Source organism: Balaenoptera ricei, chromosome 13 (assembly GCF_028023285.1).
Source record: "Balaenoptera ricei isolate mBalRic1 chromosome 13, mBalRic1.hap2, whole genome shotgun sequence".
In the NCBI taxonomy this organism is placed as follows: domain Eukaryota; kingdom Metazoa; phylum Chordata; class Mammalia; order Artiodactyla; family Balaenopteridae; genus Balaenoptera; species Balaenoptera ricei.
The window spans coordinates 15,286,154-15,303,281 of NC_082651.1; the positions used below are offsets into that span (position 1 = coordinate 15,286,154).

The 17,128-nt window shown below is 42.8% G+C and overlaps 2 protein-coding genes across 11 annotated transcripts in view; one reads left to right on the plus strand and one right to left on the minus strand.

The window, feature by feature from the left end:
- Positions 1 to 1,214: 1,214 nt before the first annotated feature.
- MRPL35 (mitochondrial ribosomal protein L35) lies at positions 1,215 to 13,501 on the minus strand. Its single transcript, XM_059942378.1, has 4 exons — positions 13,414 to 13,501; positions 6,710 to 6,899; positions 5,922 to 6,066; positions 1,215 to 3,034 (listed from the first exon to the last, which is right to left on the minus strand). Exons 1-4 carry the CDS (start codon positions 13,454 to 13,456, stop codon positions 2,846 to 2,848), a joined length of 567 nt encoding a protein of 188 aa, XP_059798361.1. The 5' UTR covers positions 13,457 to 13,501; the 3' UTR covers positions 1,215 to 2,845.
- A 2,562-nt stretch (positions 13,502 to 16,063) lies between these two features.
- The window catches only part of IMMT (inner membrane mitochondrial protein), a 51,460-nt gene continuing 50,395 nt past the window's right edge, over positions 16,064 to 17,128 (plus strand). For 3 of the 10 annotated variants that reach the window (XM_059893410.1, XM_059893414.1, XM_059893418.1), the window contains exon 1: positions 16,076 to 16,260. In XM_059893410.1, the coding sequence (XP_059749393.1) occupies positions 16,216 to 16,260 (45 nt within the window). In that variant the 5' untranslated portion in view covers positions 16,076 to 16,215. Of the gene's footprint in view, positions 16,261 to 16,631; positions 16,716 to 17,128 lie in introns of those variants that run through there. The other 7 variants (XM_059893412.1, XM_059893413.1, XM_059893417.1 and 4 more) reach the window with 5 other exon arrangements.

The window sequence follows — 17,128 nt, forward strand, 5'->3', positions numbered from 1 at the left end:
CAATGTCAACAGAACTGATATTAACCAGGTTAAGAGCTGACAAATAACAGAAAAGCAAAGTTATAAAATTTAAAAGCTGACTTGGTTCAGTGTCATAAAGAAGTATTTAGTATTTATGGTGCTAGATTACAGTCACTTGTTGATTTTGATGTGAATTTTCATATGTTGTTAGACTTGACTTGGGGAAATACACAGGATTCCAAGGAGATGGACCCGGGTTCTGTGACTTACTAGTTGTATTTTGGGTAACGTATTTAACCTTCTGTGAGCTTCAGTTTCTGCAAATCTAAACTAGGGACAGATAATATCTCCCTTGCAAAGTTGGTATGAGGGTTAGCCGTCTTGTGGATACATGCTGGGACGTAGTAGGTGTTAAATAAATTCCACTTTTACATATACTTGAATGTCATTTAGATAGACCCTTTAATGTAATAAGATGTTTTGTTGTCAAACTATAAAATCACTGTAGATGATAAGCCCTGCTACCCATAAAACAAAAATTACATGTATGAAAATTCCCTTTCCCCTAAATCATGTGCCTGTCAGCCCTTCCGCTTCAGTCCATCTCTGGCTGCTGCGGCCTTAGCCAGCCCTTGTCTCTACCTCTCCTGCCCCTGGCCTAGAGAGGAAACCAAGGTGCTCTGAGGCCCAGGGACCCTGTTGTCCACATTGCACTAAGAAGTCACGGAGGTGGTAGAAAAGGATCCTCCTCCTCAGCTTCTTCGGGCACCAGATCCATCCCGCTTCCAGGGCTGAGTGGAAGAGGTAAGGAGCCAGGCAGGTGAGAAATGATGTGGAGGCCTTGTGAGGGACTGGCTTCTGCTACCCCAGAAGCAAGAGGAAATGAAAACCCATCAAAACAGAAAGCCATTCCACGTGTGAGGTTCTTGAGATTCTCGTCTCAAATCAAATGTCTGTTCTTGGGCTTCCCTGGTGGCGCAGTGGTTGAGAGTCTGCCTGCCAATGCAGGGGACACGGGTTCGAGCCCTGGTCTGGGAAGATCCCACATGCCGCGGAGCAACTGGGCCCGTGAGCCACAACTACTGAGCCTGCGCGTCTGGAGCCTGTGCTCCGCACCGAGAGGCCACGATAGTGAGAGGCCCGCGCACGGCGATGAAGAGTGGCCCCCGCTTGCCGCAACTAGAGAAAGCCCTCGCACAGAAACGAAGACCCAACACCACAGCCAGAAATAAATAAATAAACAAACAAACAAAACCATTAAAATGTCTGTTCTTTATTAACTGGTCCCATAAATAGACACACACTTGGCCTTGGAGTTTTAGAACACTCTCTTGTCACCCTTTTTCCTTTTAGTGAACACACACTGGTTTCAAGGAGTTCCTCCAATAATCCTAGTCTGACATGCCACAGAATTCCAATTTGGTTACCTTTTATCTTAATCTATTAATAGAGGAACTGCATCTTATCATCACCAACTATTATATTAAAGGATCTGAAGCAGTAATTGAGGCATAATTGTATTTAATAATGGTTTTTCAAACAGTCAAAATGCTCTGCTCTTTGAAAATGCTTCCCAGATGATTCTGATGGGAGAGCGGAGAACCACTGCCCTAGACTATAAGCATCCTGAAAAGCTGAATTTTCCTCAGTGCCGGTTACCTGACCCTCTTCATGTGAACAATGCTTAACTTTTGCATCCTTTCTAAAAATGACTGAGATTACTTTTCCCCTTTAGATTCTACAATGTGTCTTTGGAAAATTTTGGAAAAAGTTTACCCTCACAATTAAAAATATGAAATCTCAAGTGGATAAATGAACTTTTATAAAATACAGTATCTTTTAACTCTTGGTTAAAAAGTTTTTGTCTCCACTTATACAGCCTCTTTAGCTTCACGAATGAGCATACTGAAAGGCTATTTCATTTACTCCTCTCAATAAAAATCCTGTTCCAATGAACTAAGTGAGAACTGTTATGAATGCAGTGAACCTAGTAACCCAGACGTGTTACCACCCCAGGCTCACCTCTGAGGGAAACTGCTCATGTCACTATTTTTGGCTCCATGTGAACCTGCTAGCCCAATCAGATGGGCCAGGGTGGGCTCCTGACCTCAGAACAGCCAGCCCTACACTGGTCGGTGACCCCTGATGAGGCCTGGTGTAAAAGGACAAACTGACCCAGTTAGAGTCTCTCTGCAGTTAGTTAGAGACTGGAGGTAGGAGCTGAGGGTCACGACGTAGAAAAGTACCTCAAAGGTGCACGCTAGCGTTATTATGGGAAGCAGACACTAAGAGTAAACAAAAGCTGTGAATCAGAGAAGTTGGTGAGGAAAGAGAATGGAGCCAGTGATGTAAAAAGAACTGAGCCCCGTGCATGGCAGACCCCAAGCCTGAAGGTCCACCACTTCTGCTGCTGAGGCCCCTGGAGGTGCCTCAGATCCAGTATCACTGTGTAATTTCCGCTCTTCCTGAGGCCTGGGGGTTAGTTCTGGGTGGGAGATGGGGCTGTGAGGTGCTCCTGCGTTCCCAGGCACATATCCTTAAGATAATGTCACACTGCTTGAGCTAACTTGTTAGCTTTACAGTCTTTTTACGTTTGTCCTAGCTGGAGATTCCTTGCAACTAAATAAGCCTAATTGGAACAACTATTTAAGCCATTACCATTTGTTAAAAATAATCAAAATTTAAAATTTCTATTTCTCTGAACAAATCTGGGAATGTTTAATCCATTAAGTTTTAAAACATTGGTTAAGTTTAATGTTGGTACTGCATGTTTCCATATCAGTTGGTACAATTTACATCATGTCTTATACTATTTCATCTTCGCAAAGACATCATATACACAAAGATACACGTTCAGTAACTGGGAAATCATAAAACTTCTGATCTATACTTTCAAGTTTGTTCGGTCATGATACTTCTGATAAAGATCATCAGCATACCAGTTTCGCCTCTTCCAGAAAGACGTTGTCATTTTATCTAAGAGCTTACTTTGGGTTTTATTGCAGAAGACAAATTCCCTCAAGCGTCTTTTTCTTGCAACCGTCTTCTTCCATAATTTTTTCTTATAACCAGCCTGTTAGGTAATATTACAAAGACAATTTAAAACATTATATTATATAGGAAACAACAGATATGTTAACCACTCATGGTTCATAGGCCCGCTGGAAACAAAGACTAAACTTTCATAGGGGCTGGTATGTTTTTCAGAAAAATGTGATTCTCAGTGTGGGGTTAGACAGAGAAATCGTGTGTAGTTTGAAAAAGGAATATTAATAATATAAGAGTTTTAAAAAGATTATTTAAATTAAAGCCACAGCAAATAAAGCTAAATAAATCGTTGTGGCTGGTGAAGTACAGGGTAATGATATATAATTATAACAGCTAACTTTATATGCATTACCTTATTATCTCTTCAACAATCTTCAACAATAGCATACTATTATTCTCATTTTACAGACAAAAGAGAAACAATTAGAGCAGTTAAGCAGCAGACTGAGGTCGGAGAACTAATAAGAGTTCTTAACCACTACACTGCTATCTTCCTAAAGTGGAGGATGATGAAGGGAGTACTGGCTAGTTGGTGACACTTATGTTCATTTAAGGGGGCCTAAGTATTACAAAGGCTGAGAAGCAGAGTTCTCAAGTATACTGTGTCATTTATTCTTTTCACACACTGGGGGGACCAGTTTCTACAGTAAGTATTTTTCTAAGGAATAATGACTGCAGGAAAACTATTATTGGGAGTGGTGAAGGAATAATCCATGCATTATTAATTTTGAAGAATTTTTGGAGAAATAGATAATTAGATCGAATATAAAACTATAATCATAGCCTGTTTATTTTTTTTCTTTTGGCCGTTCTGCACAGCTGTGGGATCTTAGTTCCCCAACCAGGGATTGAACCCAGGTCCTCGGCAGTGAAAGCGTGGAGTCCTAACCACTGGACCACCAGGGAATTCCCAATCATAGCTTATTTAAGCTAGAAGAGACCTTAGTTGCCGCCCAGGTTAGTGCTTGGCTAAAAGAGACCTTAGTTGCCCCTCAGGTTAATGCTTGGCTACAGTAATTTATAGGAGAGGTGAGACTAGAAACGCAGCTACTGGTAAGAACATTTGGGTCCTTTCAAACCAAGGGCTCTTTAGGGCAGCACACTAAGTGAACAAAACCACAGCTCTTTGCTGAGAAGGTGCCTTGGGGTTCCTGACATGCCTTAGTGTCATCACTGTGACCAGCAACTTCTATAGTATAGTGATGCTTAGAAATAAGGAAGGGTCATTTCAGAGTTCTGGCTTTAAAATGCCAGAGATTAGATGGTTAATTCTCATTACTTACAATTCTAAGTTGAAAGATAAAAAGAAAAATCCCCATATTTGTGTAACAATTTTCTAGTTTGCAAGCCAATCTGGGTCCCTGTGGATCTCTGACATACAAACAGCTAGTTTGCTGTCCTGCCCATCAACAGCAGAATAATCTCCTTTGAAGATTATTCTGTGGAATGTAACCACTGTTAAAATGCTCGAGACTTTTTAGATAATCTACAGGTTCAGAAATGGAAGGAGGGAATAAGCAATAAAAATTAGGGACACCTGGATGAAACTGTGCTGCAGAAAATGCTTTCTGTTTTTATACATTAGTGTAAATTAACCCACCCAGCTTTTTGTTTTCTTCTTAAAATTAGATTTTGATGAAGCAGGCCATTCTGCATATGGAATACTTTTGGGGGCCTTGAGCAGGGACTAGGTATTATGATTGGAGAATTCGATCAGGTCATTTATCACAGTGTGAGGGTTTCAGGGCCCAGTAAAAGGGATGTGGAAAAGGAAGGCAAGGAGAACCACCCATTTTATTTTATCTAGGGCCAGATGAGGACCTGGAAATAATTAGTATAACAAAGGGGAGGAAATGTTTCCAATGGTCCAAAATTCATAACTATCTGCTGAATTACTTAGTTCAGCTACTTATGGATTACATGAGCTTCTATTGACTAGTGTAGGAAACTACCTACCACAGTATTGTTCCAATGGAGAAGTGAGCTGAGAGTTCCAATTAACTTATTTGTCTACAAATTTAGGATTGTTTATAACAGAGTACCTTTCAAATAGTGAGAAAATGCTACCAATTATCTTATTTTCACAGGGAAACAAATTTTGATCTTTAAAGAATTATTTGTTTGTTAACTCCCAAGTAGTAAAAGGGAATTAGGATTTGAAGTTATCAAAACTCAAAGGTGTTTTGCAAAACTCTGGTCTTCAGCTGCTTTCTAATTATCACCTACTCTGTTTCCATGAATAATAAGGACATGAATGGAAAAGACCTGCTGCTGTGGTAGAAGACAGAGTAGGAATACTCTGTCAGAGTCCCCCTCTAGAGGCCATGGTCCCTGGCCAGAATAAGTATTGGAGTTCTGTCTGATATGATCACCAGTCATACACACCAACAGAGACAAACTTACAAAGTCAAATTTAAAACAAGTATATGAGGGGTTAATGTTCCGCCATAAAGATTAAGCCACCTGGAGAACCCAATCCAAGGTAGGCTGGAAGCTATTCGGTCCCAAATCTGCACCACAGGACTAAGTCCTCGCTGAAGTCCGCTCCGCTGTTTTAATGCTCTGGGCTTAAACAGAGCCTCCCCACAGGTTATTTACATATCGGGGGCTTCAAAGGGATTCCGGTAATCATCAGACAAGACAGACATGTAAGAGACCTGAGATGAACCTGCCCTGCAGTGAAGACTTTCGCCATTGTGAATAATATTTTGTTATATGAATAGTTAAAAATGTTTTCTTCACATGTATTCACTTACATGAAGAGATGCCTGCAAAGCAGGGACTTAAGCACAGCACTGTAAAAGCTGCTGGTAGGATGGGGGGAAGATGTGTCAAGGAACAAGCTGACTTCTGCTTCAGTTTAATCTAACCTCACACTCCTTTTCTAAGCAAGTAACCGTGTGAAGACTCACCTTCCTCCTTAGCCACAGGCCAGAATGAAGTCGAAGAAACCTATAGACGGCAGCTTTCACAGTCTTTCTCTTGCCTTTTCTTGAACTGTAGTATGTTACAGTTCTGACTGGTGGCTTCAGGACGTTTGGGAGCAAGGGGACCACTCTAAAATATATTAAAAAAATTTTAACTCAGCAATAAGACATTAAAGGATAAAATCCACTTCTATACTTAGAAATGAAAGCAGCAGCTCCACTGGAATAGAGCTCACTTTCAATAAACATTGTTACTCCAAATGATCCGTGACACTACACATAAGAATGGCAACTATCATCAATTTGCAAGTCCTCCATAATCTACCCCCTCAATCCCTAGGAGAGAATTTATCCTGCTATATTTTAATCACCTGATTCCTTATCCATCTGCCACTAGATTATAAACTCCTTGAGGACTTTAACTTATTTTTATCTTCGTATCGTTTTTGCCAAGTATGGTGCTGGGCACCCAGGAGCGCTTAACTGAATACCTGCTGACTGAATGAGCACGACACGCAGCCGAGCCTTGTAAGTTGAGCATCTTGTTCACCCCCCCACTTTGGCTGACAGCTTCCACCCAGCAAACCACACCTTAGAACATCAGAAGTGGGCCCTGTGTAGTCATCCCTGATGCTGGCATGTATATTCTCCCATCCTTCAGGCAAAGTCTATATAATAAACCGGCAAAGAATATCATCTACTTCTAAGATGTTGTAGGCATGAAGATTTTAGAATTTTTGCCCAAGCATCATGTTTACTGAAATATACTCAACCTATTGAGGACTGTGGCAGTCTGCCCACATGTCAGGTTTCTGACAGATGTGATCAGTCTGGGAGCAGAGGACACAACCAGTGTCTGAATATGACTGAAATGTCGGGAAGACAGTGCAGAACTAAGACAGGCATTCTTGGAGCAGTTTCGATAGGCTGAAGATGCCAAAATATTCAGGGGCCGTAAGATTCCTGGAGAGAGAGAGAAGCATATATACTTAATATGACACTCCAAAATACACATCCAGGGAATTCCCTGGCAGTCCAGTGGTTAGAACTCGGCGCTTTCACAGCCGGGGCCTGGGTTTGATCCCTGGTTGGGAAATTACGATCCCGCAAGCTGCGGGGCGTGGCCAAAACAAAAACAAAATTATGCATTCAGATATTTAAAACGAAGCAATGTACCAAAGCGACCAAGTATTATACATAATTAATGGGTCCTGAGCATCAGACTCACATGTGGAGCTTTTTATCCTTGTTGAGGTATAGCTTACACACCACAAAATTACCCATTTATGTACAATTCAATGCTTTTTAGGAAATTTAGAGAGTTGGGCAACCATCATCATCCAGTCTGATGTGTCCTAGTTCTACATTCAACAGTAGGAGACAAAAGACGTGTGATGTTAATTCCCACCACCAGATCTTACACTGTGAATACACAGAACTCCCGCATGTAGGGAACGGCATGGCAGAAACACAAAAGCTCCTCGGCTCCGCAGAGACAGCAGGTGGCAGGAGGAGGATTCATAAAGAAAACAGAAGAGGTACTTGAGCTTCCCTCTAGAAAATGAACAGGCCATGAGAAGAGGAGACACAGAGCCCAGGCAGGATGAACAACGTACGCAAAGGCAAGGAAGCCGAAACAAATCCATGTCGGGAGCGGGGACTGGACCTGCCACAGAGGCTGAGCACTGTTTGCCTGACTATCGGAGATGCCTGGGGAGTAGTGGGTAACAAGGTGGGCAGCTCAGAAGGCAGATCACGGAAGGCCTAGATGTGTGGACTGAACGCAGTCCTCTTTATCAATCCTTCACACCATCACCGGACTCAAGAGTCCACGGCTGCAAAGCAGAATCACTCACAGAGCTCTGACTCCACTTGTAGATTCTGAGTGAGGCTAGTGTGGGACTCAAGAATGTGCATGTTAACAGAAACAGAGTCACAGATATAGAAAACAATCTATGGTTATCGGGGGGAAGGGGGAGAGGGATAAACTGGGAGATTGGGATTGACATATACACACTACTATATATAAAGAATCAACAAGGGCCTACTGCATAGCACAGGGAGCTCTCCTCAATATTCTGTAAAAACCTATATGGGAAAAGAATCTAAAACAGAGTGTACATATGTATGTGTATAACTGATTCACTTTGCTGTACAGCAGAAAATAACACAACATTGTAAATCAACTATACTCCAATAAAAATTTTAAGAAAAATAAAAAAAAAAGAATGTGCACGTTGATAAAACTCCACAGGATGATGGAAATGTCTGAAAAGAGGATTGTGGTGATAGCTGCACAACTCACTATATCAAACTGTACACACAGGGCCTCCCTGGTGGTGTAGTAGCTGGGAATCCGCCTGCCAATGCAGGGGACACGGTTTCGAGCCCTGGTCTGGGAAGATTCCACATGCCACGGAGCAACTAAGCCTGTGCGCCACAACTACTGAGCCTGCGCAACACAACTACTGAGGCTGTGCTCTAGAGCCCGTAAGCCACATCTACTGAGCCCGTGTGCCTAGAGCCTGTGCTCTGCAACGAGAGAAGCCACTGCAGTGAGAAGCCCAGGCACTGCAATGAAGAGTAGCCCCTGCTCGCCGCAACTAAGAAAGCCCGCGCACAGCAAAGAAGACCCAACGCAGCCAAAAATAAAATAAATTTAAAAAAAATAACTGTACGCACAAAACAGGTAATTTCATGGTATGTAAATTATACCTCAATAGTTGGTTAAAAAAAAGCTCCACAGGACTTCCCTGGTGGCGCAGTGGTTGAGAATTTGCCTGCCAACGCAGGGGACACGGGTTTGAGCCCTGGTCCGGGAAGATCCCACATGCTGTGGAGCAGCTAAGCCCGCGAGCCACAACTACTGAGCCGGCGTGCCACAACTACTGAAGCCCGCGCACCTAGAGCCTGTGCTCCGCAACAAGAGAAGCCACCACAATCAGAAGCCCGCGCACAGCAACGAAGAGTAGCCCCCGCTCGCCGCAACTAGAGAAAGCCCACACGCAGCAACGCAGCCATAAATAAATAAATAAATAAATAATAAATAAATTTTATTTTAAAAAAAGCTCCCCAGGTGAGTCTGATACTAAGTGAGGGCTTGGAACCACTTTATTGTCCACTGCACTGATTTCACATGACAAATGAGGGGCAGTGTGGAGAAGTGAAATGCCAGTGTTTGAGCCAGACTGGGTTCATACTCTAGCCCTACTGCTTACTAGCTGTGTGACAATGGGCCAGTTAGTTAACCTCTCTGTGCCTCAGTTTCCTCAAATTTAAATGAGGTTAATCATGGGCTTTCCTGGTGGCACAGTGGTTAAGAATCCGCCTGCCAAGGCAGGGAACATGGGTTCGAGCCCTTGTCCAGGAAGATCCCACATGCCGCGGAGCAACCTAAGCCTGTGCACCACAACTACGGAAGCCTGCACGCCTAGAGCCCACGCACCGCAACAAAGAGTAGCTTCCGCTCGCCGCAGGTGAAGAAAGCCTGCGTGCAGCAACGAAGACCCAACGCAGCCAAAAATAAATAAATAAATAAATAAATAAATAAATAAATAAATAAATTTATTGAAAAAAATAAATGAGGTTAACCATGGGCAGGTAATGAGAATTAAATAAGATAAAATATGTAAAGTACTGGGAAGAGTGCCTGGCATAGAGAAAACATTTAATAAATGCTAAAAGCAGACAATAGAAAAGAGCTGAGGAATGCTTAACAAAGATGGTATAATGTTAACAGGTGGCAGAAGGAAGATGGAATACTTAAAACCCTTATTTTGCTTTTTTCTTCTCCATCAAAGATAATAATTTCCAGTCACCTGGTGACCTAGTGTTTAGGATTCTGGGCTTCCACTGACGTGGCCCAGGTTCAATCCCTTCTAATCTCCAAGTATAAATAATTTATATCTCAAAGAACTGAAACTATTTGCAGACATGATTACAAGCCAGGAGGTAATCTTTGAAAGATTAAGTGAATAGGTGGATTGTAGACAACAAAATGTCCCAATTTTCACAGCTCATCGGAGCTTGATATATCTCAATTATAAAACACAACAAAACTCTCAGAAGTTCTTGGAAACTGCCCCTGAAGGAGGTGAGCAGATGCAGTCCAGAAATAACTGGGTAAACTTATCTGTAGAAAAAAAAAAATGTTAGAATGGATAAATAGAAATGCACAGAAAAAAAAATTTTTTTTCGTCAACCAGGAGTGAACTGTTCCTTGAAAAGAACTTCATTTCACTTTTTGATGTAGTCACCAGCCTGAGAAATCATGAGAATATCTAGACAGTGTATTCTGACTTTAGGAAGGCATGTGAAAAGGTTTCTTATATTCTAAATAAATATAGAAATGTGGGCAGGACAATAAATTAGGTAAGTTCCAAGCTGACTGGAAACTGTACTCAAATTAGTTGATTGCTGCTCTCCTGGTGGAAGTGTCTTCCTGGCTCCCTAATTGACTCTTATTTTTCCCCAATTTATATGAAGGTCCTGAAGCTGTACAAGGCATGTTTAGTAAATCTGCATAAAAAACAAGCTGGGAACCATGGCTTATTAACATATTTGTGAAAAGATAGGCTATCTAGACTCAAAGTGATCTCAGTAAAAGGAAAAACAGACCAAAATTAACAAAATGAAACCAGGGATAAACAAACTGAGGTTAGAAAAAAATGGTTCCTGGAACAACAGGAAGGGTGACTGTGGCTTGAGAGCAGTTTCCGGGAAAATGACTTGGGGGCTTTATCCACCATACCCTCTCCTGGACCAACACTTTGATTTAGCTTGTAAAAACCAAAGTCCAACTTAGACTGTATTAACCAAAGGGCAGCTCACAAATCAAGGGCAGTAATTAACTGCTCCTTCAGTCTTCTGCCCTCTTTGGGAATTTCACTACAGACAGGCTTTCTCTTAAACACCCTCTTGTATGGAGAACACTGATGTTTTCATGAAGAAGGTGACACAAAACCAGTTTTGAAGGAGTAAGAGGAGGTAGTGGAAACAGGAGGCCAAAAATGGAATACGTAGTACGTTTGGGGAGCTCTGTTTAGGGAATTACAAATAGCCCCCCTGTGGCAGGAATCAAAGGAATGTGGGGGTAGGGGGAGGTGAGTGTGACAGTGTCTAAACTAGTCTTCAAGGTTTTTTTTGATCCCATACCCTCTAAATGAATTTTGAAAAATTATGTACCCTTTCACAAGATTTCAAGTAATATCTAAAATTTTAAATAGTTTAAAAAGGATATAATTTCCAGTATATTTCTAAAACTGACATTTAAAAATAAGCTGTCGCATCACTCTTTTAAATGTTTTCAATGGAATCTAAATACCATAGTGAGTTAATACCCGCCTACATCATCAATTGTTAAAAAACAAGGGCAATAAATCCAAATTGATGAAAATAAGAACTTTTCATCAAAAGATACTTTGAACAAACTAAAAAGGCAAGCCAGAGTGGGAGAATATATTGGAAACACATTTAAATGAGAAAAGACACACATCCAAAATACATAAAGAACTACTATAAATCAATAAGACAATTCAATAGAAAAATGGGCAAAATATTTGAGTATTTCACAAAAGAAATTCAAATGGTTAATACACACGTGGAAAGGTATTCAGGCTCATTACTAATCAGGGAAATGCTATTCAAACCGCAACGAGACACCACTAAATACTCACCAGATTGAAAAAATGTATAGGTCTAACAATACCAACTGTTGATGAGGATATGGAGCACACAGTGCTGGGTGACTTTAAATAAGCGCATCGCTTTGGCAGCATCAGGCTATGCAGAATATATACATACTCTCTGATTCAGCAATTCCACAGCTAGTTTTATATGTATAAACGCACACACACCTTAGAGAAACTCCTGCACTCATGCACCATGACACAAGGCCAATCAGCTTTGTACCTAACCGCCCCAAAGTGGGAACACCCAAATGCCCATCAATAGTAAAATGGAGGGCTTCCCTGGTGGCGCAGCGGTTGAGAATCTGTCTGCCAATGCAGGGGACACGGGTTCGAGCCCTGGTCTGGGAAGATCCCACATGCCGCGGAGCAACTGGGCCCGTGAGCCACAATTACTGAGCCTGCGCGTCTGGAGCCTGTGCTCCGCAATGGGAGAGGCCGCGATAGTGAGAGGCCCGCGCACCGCGATGAAGAGTGGCCCCCGCTTGCCGCAACTAGAGAAAGCCCTTGCACAGAAACGAAGACCCAACACAGCCATAAATAAATAAATAAAAATTAAAAAAAAAAAAAAAAAAATAGTAAAATGGAGATTTGTAGGGTAGTCCCATAAGAGACCATTCTATAGCAATGAGAAAGCATGACAGCTACGTGTAAAATGAATGAATTTCACAAAGAAAAAAGAAGACACAAGAGTACATACTATGTGATTCCGTTCCTGGAATGTAAAAAAACAGGCAAAACTAAACAATATATTACTTAGAGATGCACATATAGATCTTCAAACTATTACAGAAAAAAAGACAAGGTAATAATAAAAGTGAGAATAGTGCTTATGTTTGGTGGAAAGGGGCAATTTTGGTTGAAGAGGCACACAGAGGTGAAGGCTCCTGGTAGTGTCCTATGTCCTGGCCCGGGTGTTAGTTATACCGCATGTGTGCCAGAGAGTTATTTGTTAAGGTAGTCATGTATGCTATATACATTTTTCTTTATATGTTATATTTCACAATTGAAAAATACCCCACATAAACCAGCTCTTCTGTAACAGTTGGAAACTTTACCCTTTTTTCTTTCTAGTCCTGTTCCACAGAATTTTATCCTATTTTGTGTGAACGTAATTTACCGATCATCGTATCTTATTTGAATGATCTTTAACTTTTGCAAAAGTCCCTACAGTGACGGCAACCCTTCACTTCTGTCATCTCTCTGTCAAGTAGTCCTTAAGGCTGCCCTAGGGCCGCCACTGAGTGAAGCAAGCAGCCGCACTCCCTGCACGTTGTGTGCACTTCATACAGCCACGCTTACCCCCTGCCGGGTACTACACGACGCGCTTTACGTGCTCGAGATCATTTAGTCCTCAGGTGGATGGTGTTATCCCTATTTTAGGGCCGTAGATCTTAAGTTCAGAGATATTAAATAACTTTTCAAGGTCAAAGCTCGTGAGTGGCGGATCCTAGCCTCGATGGGACTTTTCTGTCCTCCTCGCCCCCCATCCCAGTCCTTCTGGTTTGTTTTCTAGGGAAGGCGGAAGGGCTAGGAGCCGGTAAGGAAGCCAAAACTGCGGGACACCCCGGTTCGCGAGGGTCCAAGAATCTCGGGGATCTCCGGTGCTGGCGGCCGAACACAGGCCGCCCCGGAGAAAATTCGGAACAAACCTCTGGCCTCATATAACGACCCCCCTCCTTTCTTTTTTTTGGTTTTCCCTGTTAACCTCCACGCTAAACGCCCACTCCATCCCGCACCAGTCCCTCCTTCTGTGGAGGCATGAATCGAGCTCCTTGCTGCCCACTGACCTGAGGCTGCTCTCACAGTACACGCAAAAGCGGAGGCCGCCATCTTGCCGCCTTGCCTTACGGCAGCCGAATTGGATCTAAAAGCTTCGGAGCAAGAGGGCACTAAGGAAAAGTAACCTGGGCGGAGTCGAGGCCACTAAGGAAAAGTAACCTGGGCGGAGTCGGGGAAGGGAGTTAAAAACATGAATAAAGGAACGGTCAAGTCTATCTTTATTGAATATCTTCTTTATGCCAGGCTGTCCTTCACCGCTGTAAAACAAGTGCCTGTAGAATAGTGCCTGGCATATAGTAGGCTCTCAGTAAATTCTTACTGAGCATTTGATTGAAAGATGTATTTAAGTACCAGCATATTTGAAACAATTTCTTTTTGCTCATTTCATTAAATTAGTTTGAAAGAATAAAATGTATCCTTCCAAAGCTGGGATATGTTAGGCTAAATTAACAGGAAATAGCAACATTATTAGAATTTTTTTAAAAAAATTGAACGCCAACTCTAATCAAATGAATGTAAGTATCCCGAGGACATCAGACACACACACACTTTTTTTTTTCTCTCTCTAATCAATAACACTGTTATTTGGTAGAACAGCACCTCAACTCTTCCTGAACAATCTACATACCTTATCTTATTCCTGAAAATTAGTGATCATACATTTTTAAACAATGTTCATTCAAACAGAAAATAAACAGCAAACCTCTCTCCCATCCTTGTAGTCTAAGATACTTAACGCATATACAATATGTGGCACTATTTACTGGTTGAAATGGGTAAGGGTCAAACACTGAGTCTCAAGGAGTTCACATTTAATAAGGAGACAACTACAGACCATAATAGGCAGATAAATGACTGATGGGGCAGTTCAAAGTTAAGGAGGGAAGGCTCCTGGTTGGGGTGATCAGGGACAAGGAGATAGAGTATAACATGGATCTTAAAGAATGGGGAGGATTTTTTAACAAGGGCAAGGTCACTGTTGGCAGTAAGAGCATCAAGCGCTAAGGTGAGAAGAGAGGAAGCCAAGACAGAGAGACACAGGATTTATTTAGAGCAGTGGTTTTCAAACTTTTTGCTCTTGGAACCTCTTTACATGCTTAAAAATTGTGGATCCCAAAGACCTTGTGATTATATGGATTATATCTATTAGAATGTATTATATTGGAAAGTAAAATTGAGAAAAAATTTAAATGTATTGTACTAGTTTCCTATAGCTGCTATAACAAATTAACTCAAATTAGGTGGCTTAAAACAACACAAGTTTATTATCGTACAGTTCTGTAGGTCAGAAGTCCAAAATGGGTTTCACAAGGCTAAAATCAAGGTATCCAGGGCTGTGTTCCTTCTGGAGGCTCTAGAGAAGAGTTTGTTTCATTGGGTTTTCCAGCCTTTAGAGGCTTCTTGCCTCTTTCCATCTTCAAAACCAAGAATCACATCACTCTGACTTCTGCTTCCATTGTCACACCGCCTTTTCTGATTCTGACCCTTCTGCTTCCCCCGTCACTCCTAAAGACCCTTGTGATTACGTTGGGTCCACACAGATAATTCAGAATAGTCTCCCCATCTCAAGATTCTTAATTTATCACACCTGCAAAGTTCTTTTTTGTCATGTAAGGTAACATATTCACAGGTTCCAGGGATTAGGAGAATGTGGACCTATTGGGCGATAAGTATTCTGCCACTGCACTTATTAATTCATTTTAAAACAACAATTATAAGGACTTCTCTGGCAGTCTAGTGGTTAAGAATCTGTACTTCCACTGCAGGGGCACAGGTTTGATCCCTGATAGGGGAACTAAGATCCCGCATGCTGGCGTGGTGCAGCAAAAAACCCCAAAAGACCTATTACATATTAACACAGATATTTTTATGAAAAATAACTATTTCAAAATTTAAAAAAAATTAGCGAGAAGAGTGGCATTGTTTAACCTTTTTGCAAATCTCTGTAAGGTCTGGCTTAATAGAAAGCTGGATTCTGAAATTTGCTTATGCATTCAATTTGTTGTGGTATCACTTGTCAATGTAGTCTCTGGGAAAACTCTACAATTATGTATAATTAGTAAAAACAGCACATAATATCTTAATATTACAAAGGTTGTTTTGATTTTTTAAAAATATATTTATTTATTTGGCTGTGTTGGGTCTTAGTTGCAGCACGCGGGATGTTCTTTGCGGCAAGCAGGATCTTTTAGCTGCGGCCCGTGGGCTCTCTAGCTGTGGCGTGCGGGCTCTAGAGCGCACATGGTTCTGTTGCCCCTTGGCATGTGGGATCATAGTTCCCCAACCAGGGATCAAATTCGCGTCCCTTGCATTGGAAGGAGGATTCTTAACCACTGGACCACCAGGGAAGTCCCATATGAAGATTGTTTTGATTTTATGGACACTCTGAAAGGGTCTCAGGCTCACCAGGGGTCCCATACCACACTTTAAGAACCACTGAGATGCTTTCTTGCTTTAATTCTCCGGAGTCACACCTGCCCGGTTTCCGCGCGGACCAGAGCCCGAGTTTCACACGCACTGCTACCCCTCTCATTCACCGAGTAACCCGAGCTTGGGGTTAAAGCCAAGAACCCCGAGCGCGACCCGGAAGGAGAAATCGCCCTTTCCGCCTAAGCAGGGCCCACCCTCTCCCAGCGGCCTGGACAAGGGCGAGAGGGGGCTGCGCGTGCGCAGTGGCGTTGGTTGCCCTTCCGGTACGCCCGGCGTGGAGAGGCGGCACGGACGCAAGCACGCACGGACGCAAGGTCTACCCTATTTGCGCCGCCGCCCTAGGTCCCACTTACACCTGCAGCGCGGTCAGCCCCGCAGAGATGCTGCGAGCCTGTCAGTTATCCGGCGTGACCTCCACCGCCCAGGTGAGGACGCGGGCGCCGGGAGAGAGCGCGTGGTGAAACTGACTCCCGGCAACCGGCGGAAAATAAGGGAGGCTTTGGCTCTGCCTAGGCCCGGGGACAGAGGCGTGTCTCAGGGCCGCCCTTATCGCGAGAGTCCCGGGTGAGCCCTTGAGGCAGCTAATTCGGGAGTTCGGTGGACGGGGATGACTTGAGAGTTATTGCTGAATAGGGATGGGGCGTGGAGAAGAGAAGGTGGCGGGGAGGCGGGCGTAGGACGGGAGGCACGGCTTCGGGGACATGCCATCCAATCAGCCCCGCGCTGCCCCAGTCTAGGACCAATTGAGGCTGCTGGCGCCCGGGTCGCCGGTTGGGCGCTTGATAGGTTTCGCGCAGCCAGTGGTTGAAGGTCGACGGGGGAAAACTGCAGTTCCCAGCAGGACATGCATAGCCTTGGCTTGTTGCATCTTAATAAGCAGGTACCTGGACTGCTAGAGTCCGCGTTTTAGGGGGTCAAGGTTGTAATTAATCAGGAGGGGCTGCCTTTCTTTTCGTAGCGGAGAACACCTCTTGAGCTATTCTTACTCTGAACAAAAATGAAAGATTGTAATTTATGGAGCTCGAACACCTGGTACTCGAGGAAGGTTAGGCGTCATGACCTTGTGCTCATTTCTGAGATTAGCCTGAGGATCTGTGTCTCTAGGTGCTGGGACAATTTGGGCAGACATTCAAGGAGCCCAGACACCCAGTTATTTTTATTTCTGCATAATTATCAAAGTAATTTTCTGAAATTAAAAATAAAAAAGGAAACCTATTCCCATTGCTCACAATTTAAAGAAAATTGGTATTTTGGCAAAATGTGGTATTTGCAAAACAGGTACTGTGACTCAAG